The 25215-nt window shown below is 41.3% G+C and overlaps 1 protein-coding gene across 8 annotated transcripts; it reads left to right on the top strand.

Moving 5' to 3' along the window:
- The first annotated feature begins 3320 nt into the window (after positions 1-3320).
- slc8a4a (solute carrier family 8 member 4a) lies at positions 3321-19101 on the top strand. 8 transcript variants are annotated; one of them, XM_041051449.1, is made up of 7 exons: positions 3321-4664; positions 4827-5344; positions 12445-12551; positions 13697-13815; positions 16146-16245; positions 17320-17592; positions 18722-19101. In XM_041051449.1, the coding sequence occupies exons 1-7, from the start codon at positions 3321-3323 to the stop codon at positions 19099-19101; spliced, it is 2841 nt and encodes a 946-aa protein (XP_040907383.1). The 8 variants fall into 8 exon arrangements, with proteins under 8 accessions (XP_040907383.1, XP_040907384.1, XP_040907385.1 ...); XM_041051450.1 differs by having other exon boundaries at positions 3372-4664; positions 16146-16257; XM_041051451.1 differs by having other exon boundaries at positions 3489-4664; positions 12445-12555; positions 13671-13815; positions 16146-16257.
- Positions 19102-25215: the final 6114 nt, after the last annotated feature.

The raw sequence follows: 25215 nt of genomic DNA on the forward strand, positions 1-25215 counted from the left end.
CAAAGGAATTTTTTTTCTTCTTCTTACCTCTCTCAGTTTATTTTTCGGATTAAAAACACCCACAAAGCCTTTGATAAATTGACAATTTTGAGGAATTTCTGACTGATACGAGCGGGACGAATGAGGACTGAGACAGAAATTTAATTTATTATTTTACGCATCAACAATCGCACGTAGCCTGGAGAGGATAAATCTGAGAACGCATTGTGGTTTTTGACAGTTACTTAGCTTTGCGGAAGGTGTCTGCCGCGCTGGAACAAGGGGAATTTAATAAGAGGAACTAATCCGACAGTGTTAAGTTTGCTGAGGTAGGGTACCTGTCAGAAGAAAAAAAAAAAAATAGCGAAGAAGCACCGTGGAAAGCTACGCGTCATTTCCAAGATACCAGCGCAACAAGCCAACACCATTACACCAGCCTGCTGTGTGAATGGCACACGGGGTGTCTTCCTCTGTTGAACTGGTGCAGGGTACCCACGCTGTGACCAGGGTCCAGCTGAGATTCAGGGCTTTCTGTGAGTATCTGTGGGACTGCTGTGCGCACCAAATGGACCGGTCTATTTGTCTCCCATGCTCAGCCTACTGATGGGATAATCGGATTTTTTTTTCTCCCTGCATCTGTAATGTACAATAATCTAGTTGTGTCAGATCCCAGTTGTAATTTAACATTTTGAGTTGTCTCTAGTCTTCAACTGTGATATTTTATTTGCTTTTTTTTTTTTTTTTTACTCCAGCTTCTAAATCTACAGCCCTCCATATCTGGCTTTTAATAAGCTTCTAAAAACTCTCTGATGTGGAATCTAGTTTTCATGGTGATTTAAAAACTCTCTTTACAATTTCTTAATTTAAGAGAACCTCTGTTTTTCCACAGAGCGAATTGAAAGATAAGTTCATCTCCTGAGGCCACAACTTCCACACTGAGCTGACTCACTGACAACTGCACCCAGGTGAGTAATACAGTTTCATAGAATATTAAAAACAGGAAATATTTACTAACACATAAAGCATATTCCTGCACGAGCATCTTAAATTTGTCTCCATTATAGTGAGCTCTGAGGCTCCAGCCTGCATGTAAACCAACGGTACTTGTCATCTTTGTTTAGATTTCTGTTTATCGATTGTGGTTTTTGTTCAGCACAAGGAATTGTTTACTGCTAACAATCAGTTTCCTCTTTTGTTTGCACACTGTTTTTGCTTCATTCTCCTTTTGTTTGTTATTCTTCTTATGACTTTTCATTCCAAAGATAGTAGTGACACTTGTGAGGAGTCTCATTACTAATTGAGGCTGCCACCATGTGAAAAAAGCCTTCTCTCACAAAACCAGTGCTGGCATCAAGGTGTGACTCATCAAGTACAGGTGTTTACTTGCCAACCTGAAACCCCTGCTTACCCGACAGGAACGCTGTTGGGGATTATATATATATATATATATATGTAATGTTGAAATTATTGTAGAGTACATGAAAAAGTGTATGAAATTTTAAAGTGATATCTTATTGGCCTTTCCAGTAATTGAAGTGAGATTGTTCTTAGAAGAAGAATAAATGTTAAATATCAGAAGTGCAGAGAACTGTGGTTTTGGACAGGTGGAGATACAGCAGGGTGTCTTTGGTAAGATTCAATATTTGCAAATTATGGAAGTAAGGGGAAAAATCTTAAAGCCACTGACTAGAAATTCCTGTATTCTTCAGGGGAACAAGACAGAGTGCCTCTAAAAGTAAGTTATTAGCTTGCTGCTACCTGGTGATCTCAGCAAAGAATGTGTCAGTGATCTGTGGACAACACCACTAGAAAGGACAGACCTTTTCTCTCCATAGTATTGTCAAAAAAAAAAAAAAAAAAACATGCTTTTTTCCTGCTTTCCCTCCAGTTGGAGAGCTTGCTTTTACCATAGAAACATCACCCACTCAAAATTTGTGCAGGGTTGTTTGCCAGAGGAAAGCAATATTATATTATAAATATTATTATATTATATTATATTATATTATATTATATTATATTATATTATGGATAATCAACATCAACACGAGTCTAAATTACATAAAGTACACAATCTTGTACTCTTGGCTCTAATGACTCTTGGACTTGATTCCATAGCTTCCAACTCTCTGCATCTGAATTTCTGAAATGTCTTTGTTAAACGTGGATATTAACATTTAATTTACCGCTGGTTCCTCCTGCTGGTTGGAGGAGTTGATCTCTTCACTCAGCAGACAGGTGTTGAGTTGTTGCATAAAGCTGCTGTTGCCCAATTACAATCTGTTCGTCATCTACTTATACAGTAACAAAAAAAAAAAAAAGGAAAAAAGGACAACTTAATTTCTACAGCTGTGCTGCACTGCTTCACGCTGGAATGTAACCTTGATGGAGATTGATAGAAAACGTGCGCTCCTGTTATGCAGGTCAGAGTGGATATTGCAGCTTTTCTCTGCTGCATGTCAATGAGAGCATGTGCTGTAACATAAAGCATTGTCAAACCCCTCCTGCTTCAGGTAGGCAACCTATTTTTGAGATGGAGATGGTCTTAAAATTTTAATTAGAAAGCACTCGATTACATTCCTAGGTGTTTCTCTCCTCTCTTTCTCTCTGTTCAAACTGATGCAGATGTTAAACCTCTGGAGACCATTGAGGCTGTACTCCCTCAACTGTTCACCCAAACTGTTAAGATGGTCACTGAATTGTTTGTTTGTTTACTACATTTTTCTAGAATTAAACAATATATTACAGACTGCAGCTGAGAGATATGCTGAACTTCCGTGAGAGACCACGGTTGTTTCTCCCTCATATAGTCTTGTATTATCTGTATCAAAAGGCCTGGGCTGCCTCAGAACAATGCTCTTTTCTTGTTATACTCATTGTCAGTGAAGATTATTTTTGGAATCCCATCCAACTTGACAGTACATGGTGGACTGAGTCAGTGTTTCCCTCAGTACTACAGGTGCAGAGGGTAACATTTTACTGCTGCTTAGCACACAATGACCACATTACATGTGTGGGAGGTTGACAGGGTAGTTCAATACCAGTGACTCAACGATTAGTAGGTGCCAATATTTTTGGCTCTCTAAACTCGGACCAACCAAACTGTTGGATCCCACGTCATTTGCATACAAAAGAGCATGACTGAGAGGACTTGTGTGATGTTAACCCTTCCCTTGTAGAGATTATTTCAAGAATAGATCTCTAAATGATGAACATCTGATGCAATCAAAGTAACGATCTGATTTTCCATGCAAATTTCTTCTTCTGTGTTTCAGATGTGTTAATAGACCTTCACATGTGACGTGGATTGAACTTCAGAAGACTCCGAGCATCCTCGCATCGCCATGTTACTACACAAGCGTATCCTGAACTGCTCTCCACCCGTTACCCCATGTATGTTCATCTCTCTTCTGCTGGTTCTGCTCCCAGGAGTCACTCATTTCTCCCAAGGCAGTGCCAGCCATGAGGAGACTGGCAGCATACCAGGCAACTGCTCCAGTGAAGATAACTGCTCTGATGGTGTGGTACTGCCCATGTGGAACCCCCAAAACCCTGCGGTGGGTGATAAGGTGGCACGCGCCATTGTTTACTTTGCAGCTCTTATATACATGTTCCTGGGCATGTCCATCATTGCAGACCGCTTCATGTCTTCTATTGAGGTCATCACCTCTCAGGAAAAGGAGATCACCATCAAGAAGCCCAACGGTGAGACAACAACAACTACTGTGCGCATCTGGAATGAGACGGTATCCAACCTGACCCTGATGGCACTGGGCTCATCAGCACCAGAGATCCTGCTGTCTGTCATAGAAGTGGTCGGCCATAATTTCGAGGCCGGAGCTCTGGGTCCCAGCACCATCGTGGGCAGTGCTGCGTTCAACATGTTCATTATCATCGCTATCTGTGTCTATGTGGTGCCAGAAAATGAAACCCGCAAGATAAAGCACCTGCGGGTGTTTTTTGTCACCGCCGCCTGGAGCATGTTCGCTTACATCTGGCTGTATCTCATCCTGTCTGTGTTCTCCCCCGGAGAGGTGCAGGTTTGGGAGGCTGTCCTCACCTTCCTCTTCTTCCCTCTCTGTGTGCTGCAAGCCTGGATCGCAGACCGGCGCCTGCTCTTCTACAAGTACGTCCAAAAGCGTTATCGTGCTGACAAGACCCGGGGCATTATCATCGAGTCAGAAGGAGATGCCATGTTCACTAAAATGGACTTGGAGATGGACGGCCAGGGTGTGAACTCCCACACTCACCCCAAAGAGGCTCTGGATGGGATGCTGGAGGGAGTGGAGGAAGGCGGAGGGATGAGCGCGGAGCAAGATCAAGAGGAAGAGGCCCGACGGGAGATGGCTCGCACTCTGAAAGAGTTAAAGCAGAGGCATCCTGAGAAGGACATGGAGCAGCTGATTGAGATGGCCAACTACCAAGTGCTCGTCCAGCAACAGAAGAGTCGGGCCTTCTATCGCATTCAAGCCACACGCATGATGATCGGAGCTGGGAACATCTTGAAGAAGCATGCCGCTGATCAGGCCAGGAAGGTGGTGAGCTGTCATGAGGCCAGCGGGCAAGAGGAAGATCCCAACACCATCTACCTGCAGTTTGACCCCTCTCACTACCAATGCTTTGAGAATTGTGGCTCACTAAAGCTGTCAGTGAGCCGGCACGGAGGAGAAAGTGGCTGCACTGTGAAGGTAAGGGGCAAAGTAATGACAGGAATATTGTGAATGCTCAAGGTTAATTTAAAATCAACTTTAACTGCTTGAGGCATAAAAGACATTAATAATTCAATATTTTAGTATAACTCCAACAACTAAATATTTAATAAAGTTTCTTTCCCTCCCTGTGCCACACAGGTGGACTACCGTACAGAGGATGGGACCGCCAATGCAGGCTCAGACTACGAGTTTGCTGAGGGCACTCTGGTCTTCAAGCCCGGTGAGACGACGAAAGAATTCACTGTTGGTGTCATCGACGATGACATTTTTGAAGAAGATGAGCACTTCTACGTGCGGCTTAGTAACCCACGCATCGTGCACCGAGCTGAGGTCTCCATCCTGGAGCCAAGCTCTATCACCTCCAGCAACAGCACAGTGGGCATCTCCTCCCACATCCCTCCAAAGGCTGCCCTGGGCAATGCTCACACCGCCACGGTTACCATCTACGACGACGACCACGCTGGCATTTTCACGTTTGAGAGTAACTCCACAAGGGTCAGCGAGAGCATCGGCAATATGCAGGTGAAGGTTCACCGGACGTCCGGAGCGAGGGGGAAGGTAGCGGTGCCTTACCACACCGTTGAGGGTACTGCCAAGGCTGGGGAGGACTACGAGGAGGTCTCTGGGAAGCTGGAGTTTCAGAACGATGAGACCATGTGAGTGACAAGTCTTCTCTCTGGGTGTCTTGTTGTTGCTTCTAATAACTTGATCAAACATCACAGCCCACGCAGTGGTGTGTTAAACAGTCCTGCTAGATTACTGTAGGTCGTCTATTCGCCCCTAAAGGATAATAAGACTATTTTTATGAGTCATAGATATGTTCACTCTGAGAAGTTTTGGTCTTTCAGAGGGATGATGTGGGAGGATAAGAGGATATAATTGTGTGGCAGATAATGAAACATTGCGGATGATGTAAAATAAGAGGAACAAGGAGAAGAAGCACAGAAGCAGTTTTCTGTGAATGGAAGCAGAATTAACAGGCAGACCTTTTGGTATTTCTGTGGTGGTTACATGGGAGTTCATTGTATTGCAGAGCAATGAAAACTCCACTGCAGAAAACAAAGGAAGTGCGTTAGTGACAGAGCAAAGGCAAGAAAACCAGACTGATGACTTGCACAGAAACAAAGAGGGGATGATGGTTGAACAGCTACTGAAACAGGTGAATGTAATGAAGCCTGTGTGATAATTTTAACAAAAGGATTCATGGATGCAGCAGCAGAGCGGCTGATAAAAAGAGCAGGGACTTGAAAGTGTGATGTTTTTCCAGATTTTCTTTTGAACATTGTGTGGTAGGATTGACTGAATGATGAATACACTTGTTGTAGTGTTTTTCTTTTTTTTTAATGATTAGATGAGCAAAGAACATGGCAATTATCCACAGCTGTGATTTGTTTTCTTACTTAAAAAAAAAGAAAATGCCCTCAACCACATCAAGCTCATCACAAAAAGATTTACAGCACGCCAGAAGACAAAAGGAATAAAATGTGTCAGATGAATCCGTCTGCATGAAGAGGATTTCAGGGCTCGTGTGTAGGTGTATTGTGTAGGTCGGCTGAGTGGGAGGAAAGGCAGGTGAATACACGGTGTCAAAGAGAATGCAGATCTTCCTGTTTTTTTTGTCACGCTGTGCAGGTGAGATTTGAATGTTTTTGTCTGTGTTTTGCTCGTGCACATTTACCTGTGTGTTTGCTGTTTTTTGTTTTTTTTTTGTACATTTGCCTGTGTGTATTTTTAGGGGTCTATGCGTGTGTGTGTGTGTGTGTGTGTACGCGCTGAATCCACTTTAAAATACGCATCAGACAAAATGTCGCTCCAAAGGGGTAATAAAAAGAGCTCCTCGAGCATCTGAAGCAATTAAAGAAAGTGAAGAGGGGTTAAATGAGTCCCACAAGTTCTCAGCATAGCGCAAAGAGCTACAGAAGGTACAGTTAATGAGACAATAGCGTGTAACAATGTGAGATGAGAGGCGGGCAGCTTGTATCTGCACTCAAATGGAGACTGAACATTAGATAAAATCCTCACCTACTGAGCCAAGACTCTGTTCATCAGACTGAAGCAAGCTGACACTGACAAAAGCATTTACACACTTTATTTTATCTGGAATCACGCTTTTGGCTACAGTCACCATTTAGCAGGATAGGTAGGAGAGCAGGATCCACCAGTAAACCGATGAAAAGAAATGCAACGGGAAATGCCAAAACTGTGCTCAGCTGCACCTGTGCTCCTCTGAATAGCAAGCGAGGACTTAAAGGGAAATGCAGGATTACTCTGATCATAGGTAGAAAGGTTCTGACTCAGACCTTGAGTCAGAATTGCCAAGTCCAGTTGGGTCAGATCACAGCAGCGTACTTATCGTTTTAGGCAGCCCAGTTATGAAATCAACATATCTGCTATCAGAGGGTTAGAGAAATAGAAGGGCAGCATTCACCTCCATTTGCGACACAAAGGTATTTATCAAAGCTGGTGGAGAGCCATCAAGCCAAAGTTCCTCGGCTAAACAGATTTTGGAGAGCTCGTCTTCCAACAAGATCACATTTTCTTCCTGTTTTATGCTACTCAGATGCTGGAGTCAGACTGAATTTTTCATGAGGTTGTTTAATTTGGAGCTCTCGGCCTGTCCTGTTAAAAGACACAAGTGAAACCCCATCACTCTGTGTCTTTGCATCGTCATCTCAAAGCATTTTGGACTTTGTAGATATGCATCTATGTGTGAAGTTTGCGTCTCCGAGCATACAAACTCGCACATGCTGTGAGTTAAATGCATGTCTGTTCCCTTTGCTGCTCAGCAGGCTGCCAAAGTTGATCCTTCAAACAGAGCTGGCTTTTCTCACCCAAGTGTTTCCCTGGGCGTTCAGGACAAAGAGCTGACACTCAGCAGCAGGCCTGCAGACAGCTCTGTGTCTTTTTGTGTGTGTTTATTACAGAGTCTCTGACTTGTGTGTCCTTGTGTCTGTGTACATCTGCCTGTCCCGGTCGATGTTTGAGCATTCAGAGGAGCAAAAGAGGAAGAAGCCAAGTTTATAAGCTTTTGACACAGAGCCAAGAGGAACGGTTTAAAATGCAGGCATCCAGCTAAATAATAATTTACCATCTAAATTCTGCACTGCAGTAAATAGATTATGATGTACAGACACAAACCTCTGAGCTAAAATAAACACACTGACATAGAGAACCATTTTACATTCTGTGTTATGGATTAGAGAAAGATTTGCAAAGACCCTTTGATGTTTGTGTGTAGCTTCCTCTTGTATCTGTTTTTGTTAGTGCCTGAAAATGTGTGGCACCATTCACTAGTTGAGGCTGAAGTGGATAACAGGGGCAGTTATATAAGCTAAGATGAAAGAGATGTTAAGAGATCACTTCTGAAAAGGGAAATCAATAACCTGATATTCTTTATTTCTCATGCCTAATGTAGTCGGGATCAATAGCATCCTGAACTGCCTGACAAACATGGATGAAAGAGGAGCAGCGCAGCGCAGGTTGGATAACGTCAACATATTCGGAGCGGTTCAAACCTCTCTCTAATCGCTTGCTTCCTCTGTAGACTCATTATGGTAGAAGAGGAGGCTTGCTCCATTTGAGCAGAACTGATATGCAGCTTCCTTTTTTAAACGTTCAATCTTAGATTTTATGCTCACAGCAGTTTTTCATATCTAACTGATATAATTTAATTAGGCTACACTTTTTAACCTCGCTCGACATGGCTCAGAGGATGGCAGTGTTTGTCAGTCCACCACTTTGATTCAGACTGAAATATCTCAACAACTAATGGCATTTAAGATCACCATAGGATGAATCTGCATGACTTAAGTGATCCCCTGACTTCTTCTCTAGCACCACTGGGTGGTCAAAGTTTTATTTTATCCTGTGAAATATCTCAATGTCTGCTAGACGAGGCATGATATGTTGGATAGACCTTCATGGTTCCCAGAGGATCAATCCTAAAGACTTGTCTCAACAACAATTGATTGGACGGCCGTGAAATTTAATAGAGACATTCATGCCCCCCTAAGGATGAACTGTAATAACTTTGGTGATCCTTTAACTTTTCACCTAGCATTAAATAAATACCTGTAAAATAAAAGACATTTCCATCACTTCCTGTCTAATGCTAATTCACAAATATCTGCATGTTAACATGCTAAATGAAAGTGGGAAATAATATTGCGGGACATGCTCACTGTAACACTGACCCAGGTTGACTGGTATTCTGTAGTACAGTTTAACAAAAAGGGAACATTGTTATTAAGTATTAGTATTAAGTAATAAGTATTAGTATTAAGTAATACCGCAAACTAGTTCAGTGCTACAATGGTAAACATGCTAAAAATCTGCATGTTAGTCATAACGTGCATGTTAGCATGCTGACAAGTATTTAGCTCAAAGCACCACTGTGGTGCAGCTAAGTACAGCCTTCCAGACTCTTATGTTATAATTTGTGTTTCTTCTCATCTCACTCTTCTCTTCCTTTGCTCATTAGTTTCAATATCACCCTTCACTGCTCTGTTTCCACACAATTTCATAAGCACAAGTTATCAGAGGTAGGCCGGGGTCATAGATCATTATCAATGTCAAAATCCTTTTGTTTGCATTTAAATATCCTGCGTGTAATGGCCTTATAGCACATTACAGTGGAGACAAAATAATATTCGTATTTTATCTGCTGCAGATATAAGAAACATATTTCTTCATCTTCAGCTACACTGCAGTCTCTGTGGAGCCGGTAGAGATTCAGTATCTTGCTCAAGGACACATCAGCACAGCAGATACGTGCTGACACACTAGTTTGATCCACGGTTCTTTTGCTGGATGGCAGTGCCCCTTCCAGCCGTGAGAATTTGACATACTGTCATGCATACTGTGTATGCATTCACTCATTCTCACCGCTGGCTTCATTTTTGTCAGGGTCTCAGGAGGGCTGGAGCCTGTCCCAGCATGCAGAGGGTAGAAAGCAGAAATACTCTCTCAGGGTGAACATAGAGGCATAAAATCATTCACACTCTGCCTGTAGGCAGTTTGGAGTCTCCAGTCCTCCTGACTTACTGTATATGTCTTTTGACCGTGGGAGGAAACTGGAGCATCCTTACCAAACCAACACAGAATGTGGGGGAGAGGGAAACTCCGAATAAAAAAGAACCGGAGCTACTTTAAGAATCACAGCGGCCTGGCCCTTCTCTCAAGAGGTGACGGTCTCAAACACAGAGTCATATCACCCTAGGACCCTAGCTCATATTCTCTATTCTCGGGTTAATCCGAGCTAATGCAGCTAATTAATTTACAGATGAATCATACACAAATCCAGTGCTCTCAGAAACTGTGAGATGCCCTCTACAAATTTATTAGCACTTCTAAAAGGAGCCCACCACACTTTCTGCAGTCTGCAGTGTATTCCACCGATGCTACAGAGATAAAAGCTGTTTCTTTAGAGCTCAGACAATACATTCCTCTAGTTTACATGTGTGTGACAAATGCAATAGCAGGTTATATTACCCACTGTGACTTCTCAGAAACTATCTTAGGAATAGAGAGATGGCTGATGCACAGTGAAACGTGATATGTAGAAAGCAAGGGCTGTACAGAGTCCAACTGTGCCTGCTGTGATGAGCTGCAGTGATTAGGGGCTCGGGACGCAGAGCTGGGTGGTGCTATGCACAAACCTGGTTCTCACAGTGACCATTTCAAACTCACATATGAGGACAACAATTACAACCTCATATAGTGAATGCCAAATTTAAAGGATGGTTTGATATTTTGGAGTCAATCCTGAATTGTGGTTTCACAGGGTGTTACATGCTGGAACTATCTCTTAGAAGTCAGTGGCTCCGCAAGAGAATCATTTCAGCTGCTGGTAGATTTGTTACCTTTTGACAGAGGTAGCCTTAGCTGTTATGCAAAGCTAAGCATCTGCTAACGCTATCTTTATATTTAGTGTACAGACATGAGAGTGGTATTGATGTTCTTGTCTAACTCTCTGCAAGACAGCACATTTCCCAAACTGCTGAACTATCCCTTTAAGTAGTTTATTGGCTGCTAGGTAGCTACCAAGGCTTGTTACTGGTAGTCTTGCAAGGCCAGACTTCAAGATAAACAGTTAGGAAATCGGAGAGGACATATGGAAGTATTTTGTCCACGCACACTATCCATGGGCCTCACTGACATTCACTGGACACTGTCTTGCATATTCACAATAGATTCATAACTTATCCAAAATCTAAACTGAATTTTTTAAATTGAATTTACAATTCTCAGCTATCTATCAAGTTTTCCATGTTGCTGCCAATTTTTTTGTACTGATGTTTCCACGAGGTGAGCTTAGTACTCATTGAAGTATTGAAATGACTTGCAAATTTAAAAAGTAAAAAATAAAGAATAAGAACTATTTTTGTAAAAGTAATTCATGAGAATAGTTTAGCCTCAGCCTTTTTGTTTCTCAGCCTATTTTGGAGTCTGGAGTCAGTTTTGATTTGTTCGCCTCTTGCGTTATTATCACTCACCTTTTGTCTGAAATGACTGCAAATGAGCATTAGACTCCGGCAGAGGTTGAGATTTAAATTGCCAGCTAATTAGCCTAATGCAGTATATGAACCCACTTCCCAGCTGATTTTTGACAGCATGTCATTTCCAGTTTGTATTTTAGTCTGAGGTCTCTGAAATGTAAATGTTTGCCTGATCCCTGGCAGTGATAGGCTGTTCATCTTGATACACTGCAGCAGGACAAACAGTATCTGCCCCAAGTGTGATGTAATGTCAAAATGGCTGCAGCCTGAATACAGTCCATAGCAACTGAACCATCGTGTTTTATTTTAAGGCCTCTCCATGATGCTTCAAAGTAACCTCACATTGTAACTGTACATATAGTCCTTGAAAAAGAACAGTTTAAAAGATAAAGTCTTTTTTTTTCCGTTGTTAGGGCTATGCTGCGATTCCCTTTGCTCCCACTGGCATGACTTTAGACTGATATTAGACAGCTGATGACGTATCATTCGTGTTTAAAATAAACTTCTTCTCTTCTGCAAGCAAAAGCTCTTCCTGCGTGTTGTCGAATCCTGAGTGTATATGTGTAGACAGAAATAGGCAGCCACCCACATATCATTAGGGAGATGGAGGGAGAGGGAAAGGCTCGCTGTGACAGTGTAGGAGAATGAAGCGGGCTGAGGAAAAGATATTGGTCACAGATTGACACCGCAGCCTCACGTGTTTTTGTCGAGCTTTGAGTTTGCTTTAACCTGCATCCATCCGTAGATAGGCAGCGCTTAATTTCCACAGACAACTAGACAACAGTAATTCAATTTCTCATGACTTATAACTTGAAGTGTGTGGGAGGGGTGTGGGCTATTTCACTATACTTGTACTATAATGGAATTAATGGTGTAGAAGGAGACCGCCCTCTTATGCTGTACTGGGAAAAAAAAATAGTGCATAACATTCTGCACCACAGGATATTTAATTTGTTAAAATCTTGAGCTGCCATCTTCTTATCTAACAGCTCTGATTCATGATTCATTGTGTAGGCAGTCTACCTCTTGGCTACACTGGTTTTATTCGAATGTGTACAAAGAATGGGTTTAGGATCAGAAAGTGCTTTTACCTGTTGCCCGCGATCTATTTTTGATTGGATTTAGGTAACAAAGGCTCACTGCAGGTCAACTCACAATGACAGCTGATGTGATTTCCTGAATAAAGAAAATTAACGAATTCACCCACCTTTCTCTGGATCATCCATCCTTCTCTTGATCCTTGACCCTTCTGCTTTTAGGAAGCTGTTGAATGTGAAGATCATCGATGACGAGGAGTATGAGAAGAACAAGACCTTCACGATCGTGTTGGAGGAGCCCATCCTGCTGGAGGTGGGACAGAGACATGGTGAGTTGAGGACATAGTTGCATGCTACAGCAACAGTGATTTTCCTCATTATTTTATGGCTTAAAATACATTTTAGTTCAATTTAAATTAAATTATTTCAATTCCTGTGCTTCTGCAGTTTATAATCATTGATAAGGTTTGATCTCTTTAATTTGTCTATTTTGCCACATACCTTATACAGTTGCACAGTGACGGTATTTTTAAAAAACCTTTTTTTTTAAAATATACAAAATAAATGAGAAACATCAGATTTGGTATTTTGCTACTTTAATTTTTTTTTGCTACTTAAATTTGTCACAGTGAAACAACTATCAAACTTGTGCAGGTCATCTGGCAACATTGACCTGTGCTAGGAGTATAGCAAACAATATACGGGTCCTATTTATATTAATAAAATACACTGCTTAAGTGATTAACACAACTATAATGAAATAAATAAGTGCTTGAATATATTAACAAGACAATAAACAAATAAATGAATATCAATATCTCTCCCTAAACGAAATTAAAAAGTAGGCAATGAAATAAATGAATAAGCAATAAAGTGTGTATCCAAATAAATCAGTATCCAATAAAATAAATATCTTTGTACTATTTTAAAACTCATTCCACCTATTTATGCCTATGAGCCAGTGACAGCCGCAGCTGGAGGCTAGAATTTCCTGGTCAGAGGTCGAAGGTCACTGTAACCTCACAAAACACGTTTTTGGCCTTAACTCAAGAATTAATATGCTAATTATGCTAAAATGCACAAAATACCTTTGTATTAAATTCCTTCAAAGTCTTCACTATAAATCTGGACAGACATGGATGTCTCAAGTTGGAGGAGGCAAACGACTGCAGAGGTAATTCTAGTTTATATGTATTCTAATGAATTTTGAGTGTATAAAAACCTCTTTTATTAGTTCATGGCACATTTGGTTCAGAGTGATGCTTGTCAGTCAGCCTCAGAGGACAGGATTAATAGTTATGACTAGAGATTCAAACAAAAGCTGTCGAGTCAGAAACATAGATTGTATGTAGTTCTCATGGAAGACTAGCTTTCATTATCATTAGATACTGAATCCTGTTTTGTAACAGATGTCTTCCTAAGCCCTTGCAGGAACCACAGACTGATAGTTTGCACACCTGTTCCTCTGTTGCAGGAGACACCAATGATAACAAGACAGCAGTGGGACCCGAGGACGTGTCAAAGATGGGCTGCCCCTGTCTGGGAGAGCACACGAAGCTGGAGGTGGTCATTGAGGAATCTTATGAATTTAAGGTACCTCAAATAAGCAGCATTTACCTCAAAACCACACAAATCTATCCCACACATAGTTTTACTTATTTTGGAACATCTCATAAGCCAATGGGGGTTGATGTTCAAAGTTCAAGTTTAATCCTTGATTGGTCCCTCAAGCTGGGGAAACATTCACATACATTTATTATTTGCATTTTACCCACACCAAGTGAACGAAACACACACACAAGCATGCACACAAGCATAGAGACGCTGGGGCAGGGGGCAACCTAGTGAGGCGCCCGGGGAGCTGGGGTGGATGCTCAGGGGCACCACGGCCATGGTCGCAGAGGCGGGGGGGCATGTCTCCTTCACCACCACCCATGATGAATCACAGAATTGAATTTTACCTGTTCTCCTCCTACTAAGCAGTTCTTTGGACTAGAGACTTTCACAACCTTCTTATCCTTAAACTATTTTATCGACACCATGACAGCACATCCACAAACCAAACAACATGATATTTACGAAGTAATCTCTCTTAATTATTCATCAGCACAGTGTTCAAGTCCATCCTGACCTCTAAAGCTGCTTCTACCTCATTCAATTTGTTCATAGTTGACACTGACAAAATAAAACGTTGATATTTTTTACTAAATATGTCAGTAACTGTTATTTCATATTATGTTGGGTATGACTGTTGGAGATTAATATTTAATCTAACCAGGGATGGGTGATAAATTATTAGTTACGTGCATGGAACTAATGGCTCTGCCAGCAGAGTCATTCACTTGTCTATTCATCCAGCTTGAATAGTCAAATAAGTTGTGAAAATTGTATCATTTAACTGAAATGTGGCTTTATAAGAGTACTCCATAGAATTTGTCTTGCACTGTCGTAAACTTTCAAGGTACAAAAATGACAGAAACAGAAAACTAATGCTCAAAATTGATACAGCCGAGGCTGAGATATCCTGATTTACAGCTCAAATAGTAATGGGTCCTACATTTCCCATAATGCAATTTGAAAGCGTCTTCATTAGACCCTCCAAATGAGATCATCAGGGCTTACTTTACTGTTGTCACAAGTGAATGGAGTAATTCTCTTGATGAGTAAACCGATCTCCATGTGTAAAATTGGTGGTGTGCTCCTTTAAGCTGTATCATGATATTACTGATAATTAGAGCTCCAGGATCATGTGCTGATATAGTCGCGGCTCTGTTTTCTACACTGGTGTAAAGCAGCTTTCTGCTGGCAAAATGCCTTTTTCCTGAGGGGACAGTGGGGTTTTGTGCTCCCCTACATCTGTTTTGGTGACTCACTGTGCACAGCAGTGGGAGAGGAGACACAGTTAATTCCGCCTTAATTCAGCACACTGGTGCCTGTAGTCTCATATGACAGTGCTAAGATGTACAAATGGGGGACAACTTAAAGGGAAAGACCCTAGAGTGTGTCAGTAATGTGATGTGGCACCACGCGCCTCCAGAACATTTGCAGTGCTCCTTGTCATACATTTTTTAAGTGTATTGAACTCTGCTGGAGGGATGAAAAGAGTCCTTTCAAAGGACATTCCCTCCTTTGGTGTTTTGCTGATGGTGTTGGGGGGTTGGGGATGGTGTTGACTGTCAAATGCATCACCTCAAAATCTCCCATAGGTGTTTAACCATGTAGAGGACCCCCGAAATTCCCTAAAGGCCCACTAGAAACCACCTGAAGGCCTATTACAACCTTATAAGGAACACTAAAACCTCAATGACTCACCAAACCTTCGAAAGGGCCTCTACAACCTTCTCCCTGACTCCTAACACTTCCAAAACTACAGGTAAAATGTTATCAGGGACTACTCGAACCTCCAGTAGAACCTTCTTAATGACTACTAGGACTTTTTCAGTGGTCCCAGTGATCCCTAAAAGTTCCTAGAGGACCTGCAGAACCTCCTCAATGACCACTGCAACCTCCTAACATCCCCCTAAACCTTCTAAAAGATGTGGAGAACCCTGTCATTGACCACTTGAACATTTGAAAAACCCCTAGGAACTACTAGAACCTCTAGGACCAGTGGAACCTCCTCACTGACCACTGCAAGCTGTTAAAGAACCTCCATAAACTCCTAAAGGACAACTAGAACCTTCTTAATAACTTCTAAAACCTCCTAACCTTCTAAACCCCTCGAACAATCTAAAGGAACTTTTAGATTCTGTGAATAATGTGCTGATGTGGTGAATGAAATGAAAGTAAACCCCAACATAAAGTGTGTTAATAAGCCTCGTGCCTTTTTTTCCCTTTAATTTGTCACCCGTGTATCTCACACCTCACACAGAACATGGCTTCTAACCTCTTTTGTTTTCTTTTGGCTTCGTGGTCGTCTTCAGAGCACAGTGGATAAGCTGATCAAGAAGACGAACCTGGCTCTGGTGGTGGGGAGCAGCAGCTGGAGAGAGCAGTTTGTTAGTGCTGTCACTGTCAGCGCAGGTGAGATGCAGTGTCCTGAAACGTCTCATCTGTTCATTCCTCTGAGACCAGGTCTGTGGAAGATTGAGCCTGCAGGCTGGATGTGGCTCACCTGCTGCCTTTCACCAGCTTTCCTGTTGTTCTGTTTTGTTTTGTTTTGTTTTTGTCTACGTGTGTGTGTGTGTGTGTTTTTTAAGGTACTTTTTACAATAAAATCCAGAATGCTTCAGTTTGACCTTGGCCAAAGATTTAAAAAAAGCCTAAATTAGTATAATGAATGAAAGTGTGTATAAAAACAAAGCCTGTTTTAATACATTTTGCAAAGTCTGTGTGTATTTGCTTTTAATCCAGTCCAGACAGTTCATTAAAAATGCATGACGTGGTGAATTCCTCATTTGGCTCCTCATAAAAACAAAACTGGCCTGCTCTGCCTGAACAATTAATGGCTCTGAAGAATTCATGCCAGTGTACGTGGTGTGGTGAACCCTTTTTATTTTGTCCTTTCGAGAGTCATTCATTTGGCTTTGTGAACCTTTTAGATCTGCACTAGTGCACAAAGCATTTGGGCTAAAAGCTGACTTACCAGAGATGTATCGTTTTGTTAACACGCTCTTTTCTCTCATTTTCTCTCTTTCTCTGGCTGAGGTCACTCAGATTTGCATGCAAAGTGTATATATAAATAGAAAGTACACTTCCTTCTTACATGTGTGTCTCAATCACTGAGTCATAGCTATATTTGCAGATTTAATGTAATGTTTTGAAAAGGTTAGCTCCCACACATTCGTCAGATGGCTTAAATGTGGCCGGGGTTAATATATTCTTGGCTGGATTTCGCTGTCAGAGACGTTATTTGAATTTGATTAAAGTATGACGCTGGAGCTATTTACGATTTCACCAACTTTTTTATGGTGTAATATCATTCGAATAAGTACTTCTGAACTGAGATGTGATGTCGCAGCTCGATCAAACGTGGGTCTGAATTAGGTTTGTATACTGCAGGATATGGTCTTCTAATCTGTCAACAGAAAAAAGCAGAGGCAGCAATTCTGTGCTTGTGTTTTTCCAGGCCATACATCTCTTCTCTGTCTCTGCCAGGTGACGATGATGAGGAGGAGAGCGGGGAGGAACGCTTGCCATCCTGCTTTGATTACATCATGCACTTCCTGACAGTTTTCTGGAAAGTCCTCTTCGCTTTTGTCCCACCCACTGAGTATTGGAACGGCTGGGCCTGCTTCTTTGTGTCCATTTCCCTCATTGGCGTTCTGACGGCCGTGACCGGGGACTTGGCCTCTCATTTCGGCTGCACCGTCGGTCTCAAAGACTCGGTCACCGCTGTGGTGTTCGTGGCCCTTGGCACCTCAGTTCCAGGTGGGCGTGTGTGCTGTCTATCAGCTCTTAACACCAAACTCTTCCCGGGTTTCCTCTGGGGTTTGCCCAGACAGTGGAAGCAGCTGCTTGGGGAGACTTGCGTAACCTCTGCCTCCTCCTGAGCTGTCAGAGGAATTCTCTCCTAAGCTCTTGAACATTAACAAGCTGTAAACAAAGAAAAACACTGTTATTCACTCCATGCTGCCTAATTGTGTTCCCATTTCACTGTGTCCTAAACGCTGCCACAGAGAAGCACAAATGAGAGTATGAAAATTAGGTTTTGACAGGTTTTAGCTCAGTAAGCCCCAGACACTCTCTTTCAAGCTGGCAGACGAGTTATGCTGGGAATTGCCCTACGTGATTAGGAAGGCAATAATCACATTAGAGTAACCTCAGGTAGTGGCAGTTTACTTTGGTGGGCAGGGAGTTTCAGAAACATTATTAACAACACTTGTTGTGACTTACTTTCAACTACTAACGCAGATATCTGTGCTTTAGAAAGTGACTGTGAGATGCTGGGATTGGCTTTAAATAATTTAAGTAATCTTTTTTTTTATATGTAAAAGTTGCCCAGAGATAAATATTGTATTGTACATGGTGAGGTATGTCTGAGAAACATAACCGCTTCTTAATAACTCACCCTTCTTTGAAGGGTTTGTATAGCTTTATTGTTCAGGTTAACAAATCCTTTACTAATTATTTTTAGATCAGTCAGAAGCCATTTTTAAGACCAACGATGTCTCTAAAAAAATTGTTGATCTCAGGATGGCTCCTCTAATGGACTGTTACCTTCTGGAAAAAGTTTGAGTGTCTGATAAAACTAATTTATTAACAACTGAAAGAAATAATTTGACTATTTGGGGAACTACATTTTTTTGCTTTCTGATGGAGAGTTAGATGAGAAGATCGATACCACTGACACACGAGCTAGCCTGGCTCCGTTAATTTCATGTCGCACTTAACTAAATACCTGTAATTTTTTCTTTGAGGTCCCTGGTAGAGTTGAAGAATTCTGCCCCCTGTTCAGGGTCTTTGCACACCACTACTATCAGCAGCTGATTTGTACAAATTCCCCTGTTTCATATTTCTCTCTCTTTATCCTGGATTCATATTTCTCTTTCTTTTACAGATACATTTGCAAGCAAAGTGGCTGCCATCCAGGACCAATATGCTGACGCCTCCATCGGGAACGTGACTGGCAGCAACGCAGTGAATGTGTTCCTGGGCATCGGGGTGGCGTGGACCATCGCGGCCGTTTACTGGCATACCAAAGGCAAGGTGTTCAAGGTGGACCCGGGCTCCCTGGCCTTCTCCGTCACCCTCTTCACCATCATGGCGCTGATGGGCGTGTTGGTGCTGCTCTACCGCCGGCGTCCCAGCGTGTCCGGCGGAGAGCTTGGTGGCCCACGGACAGCCAAGCTTCTCACCTTCTTCCTCTTCCTGTCCCTCTGGTTCATCTACATCCTGTTGGCCTCCTTGGAGGCATACTGCCACGTGCCTGGCTTCTGAGACAGAGGGAAACCTACAGACACGACTCCTCTCCTTGTTTTTACAGTCTACTGAACGTGTTTTCTCTCGGTTTTTGTCTATTTTCACAAAAGTTTATAACTATTTGTATCATTAGTTATTATTGATACCGCACAATATCTGACTGACTTTGAATCTTTGGACTTTGGAACTTTGCTACCATCCACTCTGCTGTGAAGGATAGCGTTAGCCACTGAAATTGAACCTCTTCTCAACTTTTCTTCCTTTTTTTGAAACATTACGTTTCAGGCAACATTTATCTAATCATTACTATCAGTATAAATCACCTTCCATCACTTGACATGTAAAACTTCTGGCATCATGTCCTCTATCTGCGGACAATTGTTTGAGTTTTTAAGAAAGCACAACTGAAGCAAGAGTTGAAGGATGTTTAAGAAAAGCTAAAGATGGTGCATGGGGTGACATTATACTTGACGTTTACATAAAAGGAAAGACATGACTGAAGCTGAAACGACCTGTAAAACATAGCTGTATGTGGATATTTATTACTCAATCTATACATTAATTATTCATTGTATATCATGTAAAAGATGAACATTGTGCGTGGGAGTTTTGTGAAAGAGTACGTGTGTTTTTATTTTTGCACGTTCTCAGAGTTTCTTGGTAATCTATTTTAAAGTACTGTATGTAATATTTTGATATGGCTGTTGATGTGTTGATGTATTCCTGTACATGTGAATCACAGCTGTATCATACTCCTTTCACTGCCTGGTGCCCTTTCCCACAAAGCTTTCCCAATCAGCACCATAGTTTGACATAGCCAGGGTTTACAAATGCCTTTTTTAAAAAAAACATAAGTCATCCTGGAGCAGAGTGCCAGCTTTAAATTCTACTATGAAGCATATGTTCTTAGAGGACATTTATAATTTTTGCGTGAGTGTATGTGTGTGTGTGTGTGTGTGTGTGTGTGTGTATGTGTGTGTGTGTGTGTGTGTGCCCCTCTGCTCTCCAGCACAATTTGTCGAAAGGCATGGCGCTGTCTCATGGCACCTCACAAATGGTGAGGTGCAGTCTGAGTACGGATGCGGAAAGGACACGAGTTTTCTTATCTGTCATGCTGACACTGTGAACATTTTTCAGCAACATCACTTATAGAAAAAGCACAGCAGAGAGCAAAGGGCCACTTTGGGACCAAATGACTGTAGGGAGAGTGAGGTCCTTATCACAGCACAATCACCGAACAGGTCCATCAATTGAGATGAAAATGTGTTAAAAGAGATGACATGTACAGTATTTCCTAAGAGTGTCTCCCTGTGTTGCACAGCAGTTGATATTGAAGTTTGGTTTTTATTTAACCTAGAATCTGTAGAGCCATATTTATTGTAACAGTATTACAGTAGAGGTATTTATATGATCAGTTTTAGTTTTATTGATATGCACGTTTAATGTATAAAAAAGTGGAAATAAATGTTGCTGATTTATGATGCTGTAAGATGCCTTGTTGTCTTAATTTCACAAGTGAAGAGACAAAGACAGTGAAAATTCTCACACTGAGCTGTTTTTAAAGGGGATCTTTAAAGATTGTACCTATACAAGCACCAAAGCATATGGTTAAAATAACTCACAAATGTTACCTTATTTGGATTTAGGATCTATCAGAATATTAACTCATGTGTACTCATGTGAAAAAAAAAACACACCTTAATAGACAAAACAGGATTTTCTGACAATTTGAATCAACCCACTGCAACAACTCGACAAACTACAGCACTCTGACACTGATGAAAGAAGTACTCATATCCTTTACCTAAGTAAAAGTACCTATACACCAATGTAAAAATATTCTATTAAAAGTTAAAGTCTTGCATCCATAATCATACTTCAGTGAAAGCACAGACGTATTTTACTGGTAGGGTTCCAAATAAGGTGGTGGGCCCCTCCAAAGGGGTCACAAGGCAAGTCTCTGGGTTGTGAGATGATTAATAACAAAGGAGAAAAACACAAAGTTCTCCTACACAAATTTGTATTCAAATGGGACTATAATAAACAGCAAATACACTCATGGAGAGACGTCTGTGGGGGTGGAGCTGCTGGACACCACATCTCCATCACATAATTATGTAATTATATCATATACAATAATAATGTTCCACTGTAGTATTTTCTCAGAAGCTGTGAGACATGAGGCGTGTGACACTGAGCGAGACTGTGATTTTCTCAGCTAGCAATCACATTGTGAGAGATTACGATCATTAAAGACCACAGTGAAGGGAAACTGGAGCTCCGCTGATGAGGTGTGTCGCAGATGAAAAAGACCTCTGAGCTCCAGTTGGGTGACTCATGAGGTGTTTAGGTTTCATCGTGTTGCCGACTGTTTAGCCTGATTTAGCCTGATGCTCAGCAGCAGCAGCAAATTACAGAAAATAATGAGAAAACGAGAAAAAAAGGGGTTTTGATAAATGAAAATTGTTTCATCATCTCCCCCATTAGAGCTTACACGGTTTCTAGATAATCATGCCACTTTTATTGCAAGCATAAAGATGTAATAAGTCCAAATGTATTGAAGGGGAAATGAATCCCCACTGTGGCAATGGATTATTTATTTTATATTTATCTTATGGATTCTTTGACAACTGAGAAAGGCGTCTGACACACTGTCAACTCTCTGGGAGGGTTTGTATCAAAGGTCGCTCCTGCTGTACAGGATGAAGGTCTGAGGACTGAGTAAAAGTGCTGAAAGCAGATGAAGCTGCAAAGCCTCTAGTTCAGATTTTTTTTTTTTTTGCATCAGTCCTGAGCACAGCTGGATTAACCTCCCAGGAGGGGCCTGGTGCAAAAATTGGTTGTTGGAACCCTACAGACCCCCAAAATATACATGGCAATTTTATTATAGCTTCTCAAATGTGAATATCTGCTGGTTTCCCAGTTTTCTATGATGATAAACTCAACATCTTCATTTTTGACTGGTGAATAATATGTTGTTTCTAACTATTTTCTGACATTTTATGTGCTGCACAATCAAAAAGGAAATCATTATCAAATGTACTGAAACTGAAATTTGTTTCAGCTCAGTTTCGTTGTTTGCAGTGTCGCAATACTTCTGTGATGGAATAATACCATCGTACCTGAGGTTTCCACACAGAAAAACTGAAGCAATTTGATTGCCCACTATGGCCAACTGGTAATCCAGCTTTGGCCCGGTTTTGACAAAATGACTGGAACAATGTCAAGCTTGTAACAGAAACATCACAGCGCTGTTCAGACACTTAACCAGAAGTTAAGAAGCAGATTTTTCTAAAGATGAACTTTCATCATAACTCTATTTTAAAACTAAATACCTGAAATAAAAGTGCTCTATAATCTCTAGTGAAATAAATAATTTTACTGGCCTGTTAAGATCTAATAGCTTGTATTAAAGGCTGGCTATTCTAAATTATTGTTCTATTTACAAAGGTTGCATTATAAAACCATTCATTTCATCACGGCTTACACATATTGGATTATTATTTGTCATCCACATTTCCCTGCTGTACCGTTTTGCTGTATTGAGTGGGAAATGAGCCATGGACTTAATATGCATACACATACTGTGGCTGGATGGGCACTGTCCTGGCTGCCTAGAGCATGCTGGGAAATGCAGCAGCCCCCTTGTGAAGGAATAAGCAGGTAAAGAGAACAGCTGATAAAGAACTGGTAAAAAAAAAAAAAAAAAAAATTATGTAATATCTTATTGATCCTGAGTCCTATTTGTTCTGTTTATGTTGTTGTAGGGTGAACTGCAGAGCAGCAGCCTGTGAGACGTTTACAGAACAGATGCACTGGACAGTTTTCACTTCTATGGTTAAACTTTGGTTAAAGCTGCACCAATAAATATTTTTATACTAACAATGGATCAAATGTCATGTCATCATCTGCAGTAGCAGGCTGCTGTTTTTAGTGAATAAGCTGCGATCAACCTGCTGTACCTGCCCAGCACCAAATGACAAATAAAATGAGCAAACAGCTGGTGAACACAGTGAAGCCTGATATTTCCCTTGTGAGTTTCTGGAGGCTGAATAGAGACTGAACGTTGGACATATATTCACAGGCCAGATACACGACTCAAAATTAAGCTAATGATGCGAGTGTTGCCTCCAGTGTTTGCTGGAGGTGTAAACAGGCAGCTGTTTGCTAATAAGTTCGTCACAATAACATGGGGTAATGTCAGACTCAGAGCTTGTTACACTGCCCCCAAGTGGCCAAAAAATCAGTTAATCCAGGTTTAAGTTTAGGAAACTAAAAGTACCTGGGTAAACGAACAGCTTGACGGGGATCATACATCCAAAATCTTTAATACAGGGTCAGTTTTGCAACTTGAACAAGCCAAAATGTAACTGACACCTCTTAGAGACCGGACGAATCAACCGACCTTTGGCCACAGATCATAAAGTAACTTCCTACACAGATAAAAAGAGGTTAGAGAAGTAGATTGAATTTCACCACCGTCCTTCCATTCCTGCTGCTCTGAAATGATGGGGAACTACTCACAATCAAAACCTCTGCTGTACAAAACTTGTCAGGACAAGATCAGATTCTTGAGAGGATGTTACATCATTTCAGCAACAGTAAGCGGATTATAAAGATAGAGTCACATATTAAGGACATAAGAGGTTTTCATTTAGCACATTTGAAATACGTAGACCCACATCGACTAATTTACAGTGCAGGTGACAGTATGAGATTTGCACATCATTACATTACCAAGTGCGGCAGGTGTAAGCAGATCCCTAACTCACCCACAGGGATGTGAATCGTTGCCTGGCCTGAGCTTTGGTAGTCTGATAGAGTTTTCTTCACACGTTACAGTCACAGCTGTGAGTGGGTCTGACTTGATACTGCACGGCGGGTGAAGCGTCGGCAGTGTTGGCGAGGGGAGACAAGCGGACCGATGTGTCAAGAAGTAGTGGTATTTGTAGTAGCAATACAAGAAGGACGAGGTGTGATTCTTCTGATTTCACACACATCTCAGAAGTTATATTAGAAACACACAGCTCAACTGTAGATATAATAGGGGAGTCTGGGTAATGTTTTTGCCTCCTCTAATCACGAGCAAGCTTAGGTGCTCAGAGGTGGTGGATGTAGAGGTTAGTTTGGGGTGGGCCAGCTTCAGAGACCCATAGCCAGGGCTTTTATTAAAGGCTTCAAATGGACACAGGTCAGGTCAGTGCCGGTTGGTCAGCATATACACTTTGTGCCAAATTGCTGCCTGGCAACAGTTTTTGATGTCTTTGTCAAGCCTGTTATATATTATATAATGTGCTACCCCTGGCATGGCTTTCTGTCTCTGCTTGCTACACTTCTCAGCATTGGTGAAAGCTAAAATTGCTTTACCTGCTAAAATTAGTCTGGAACTGTAGGCTCCATGTTACGTCATGATTCCACACAATGAGAAGATGAGCTTCTGGTCAGCATGACATCCGTTTAAATCATCTCCTCTCCTTGTGAAAAGAGAAATGTGGACTTTGGTTCAAGTGAAGACAGCTTTGCCAGAAATAACATACTGACACAACAAATGGTGTGAATGTGTGTGTGTGTGTATTTTACAGTACTTTAAATGGAAATCAAACTTCAGACAGAGCGAGCACGACAAAACCGATCAAAAATGCATTAAAAATAATGTAGGTATTACATCATGACCACAAAAAAAAAGTCTTTGTACTTATTATTTAAATTCATGACTTGAAAAAAAACCTACAAATGTTTTTTATGCCTGTCTGTCCATCCCGGATTCTTCTACACATGATATCTCAAGATATCTTTGTTTAAATATGTTGCTGATATATGTTATTATGTGTTAAATATCTTTTAATGGAGCTAAAGGTGATGGAGAAAGTACACAGATCCTTTACTTTGGATAAAACAAAGATGTATGAAGAAGCATATAATGGAAGAAACATGTATTGAAGTACACTATATGCTACAGTGGTGGGAAGTTACTACATTATCTTAACTACTGTGTTGGTACTTGTACTTTACTTGACAATTTCTATTTCTACATCACTACTTTTCAAAGGGGAGTATTGTATGTTTCACTCCACTGTATTTAACAACTTCATTTTACATAAAAAACAAAAAACAAAAATACATTATTAAAGC

The sequence above is a fragment of the Toxotes jaculatrix genome, chromosome 12 (genome assembly GCF_017976425.1).
Source record: "Toxotes jaculatrix isolate fToxJac2 chromosome 12, fToxJac2.pri, whole genome shotgun sequence".
Classification (NCBI taxonomy): Eukaryota; Metazoa; Chordata; class Actinopteri; family Toxotidae; genus Toxotes; species Toxotes jaculatrix.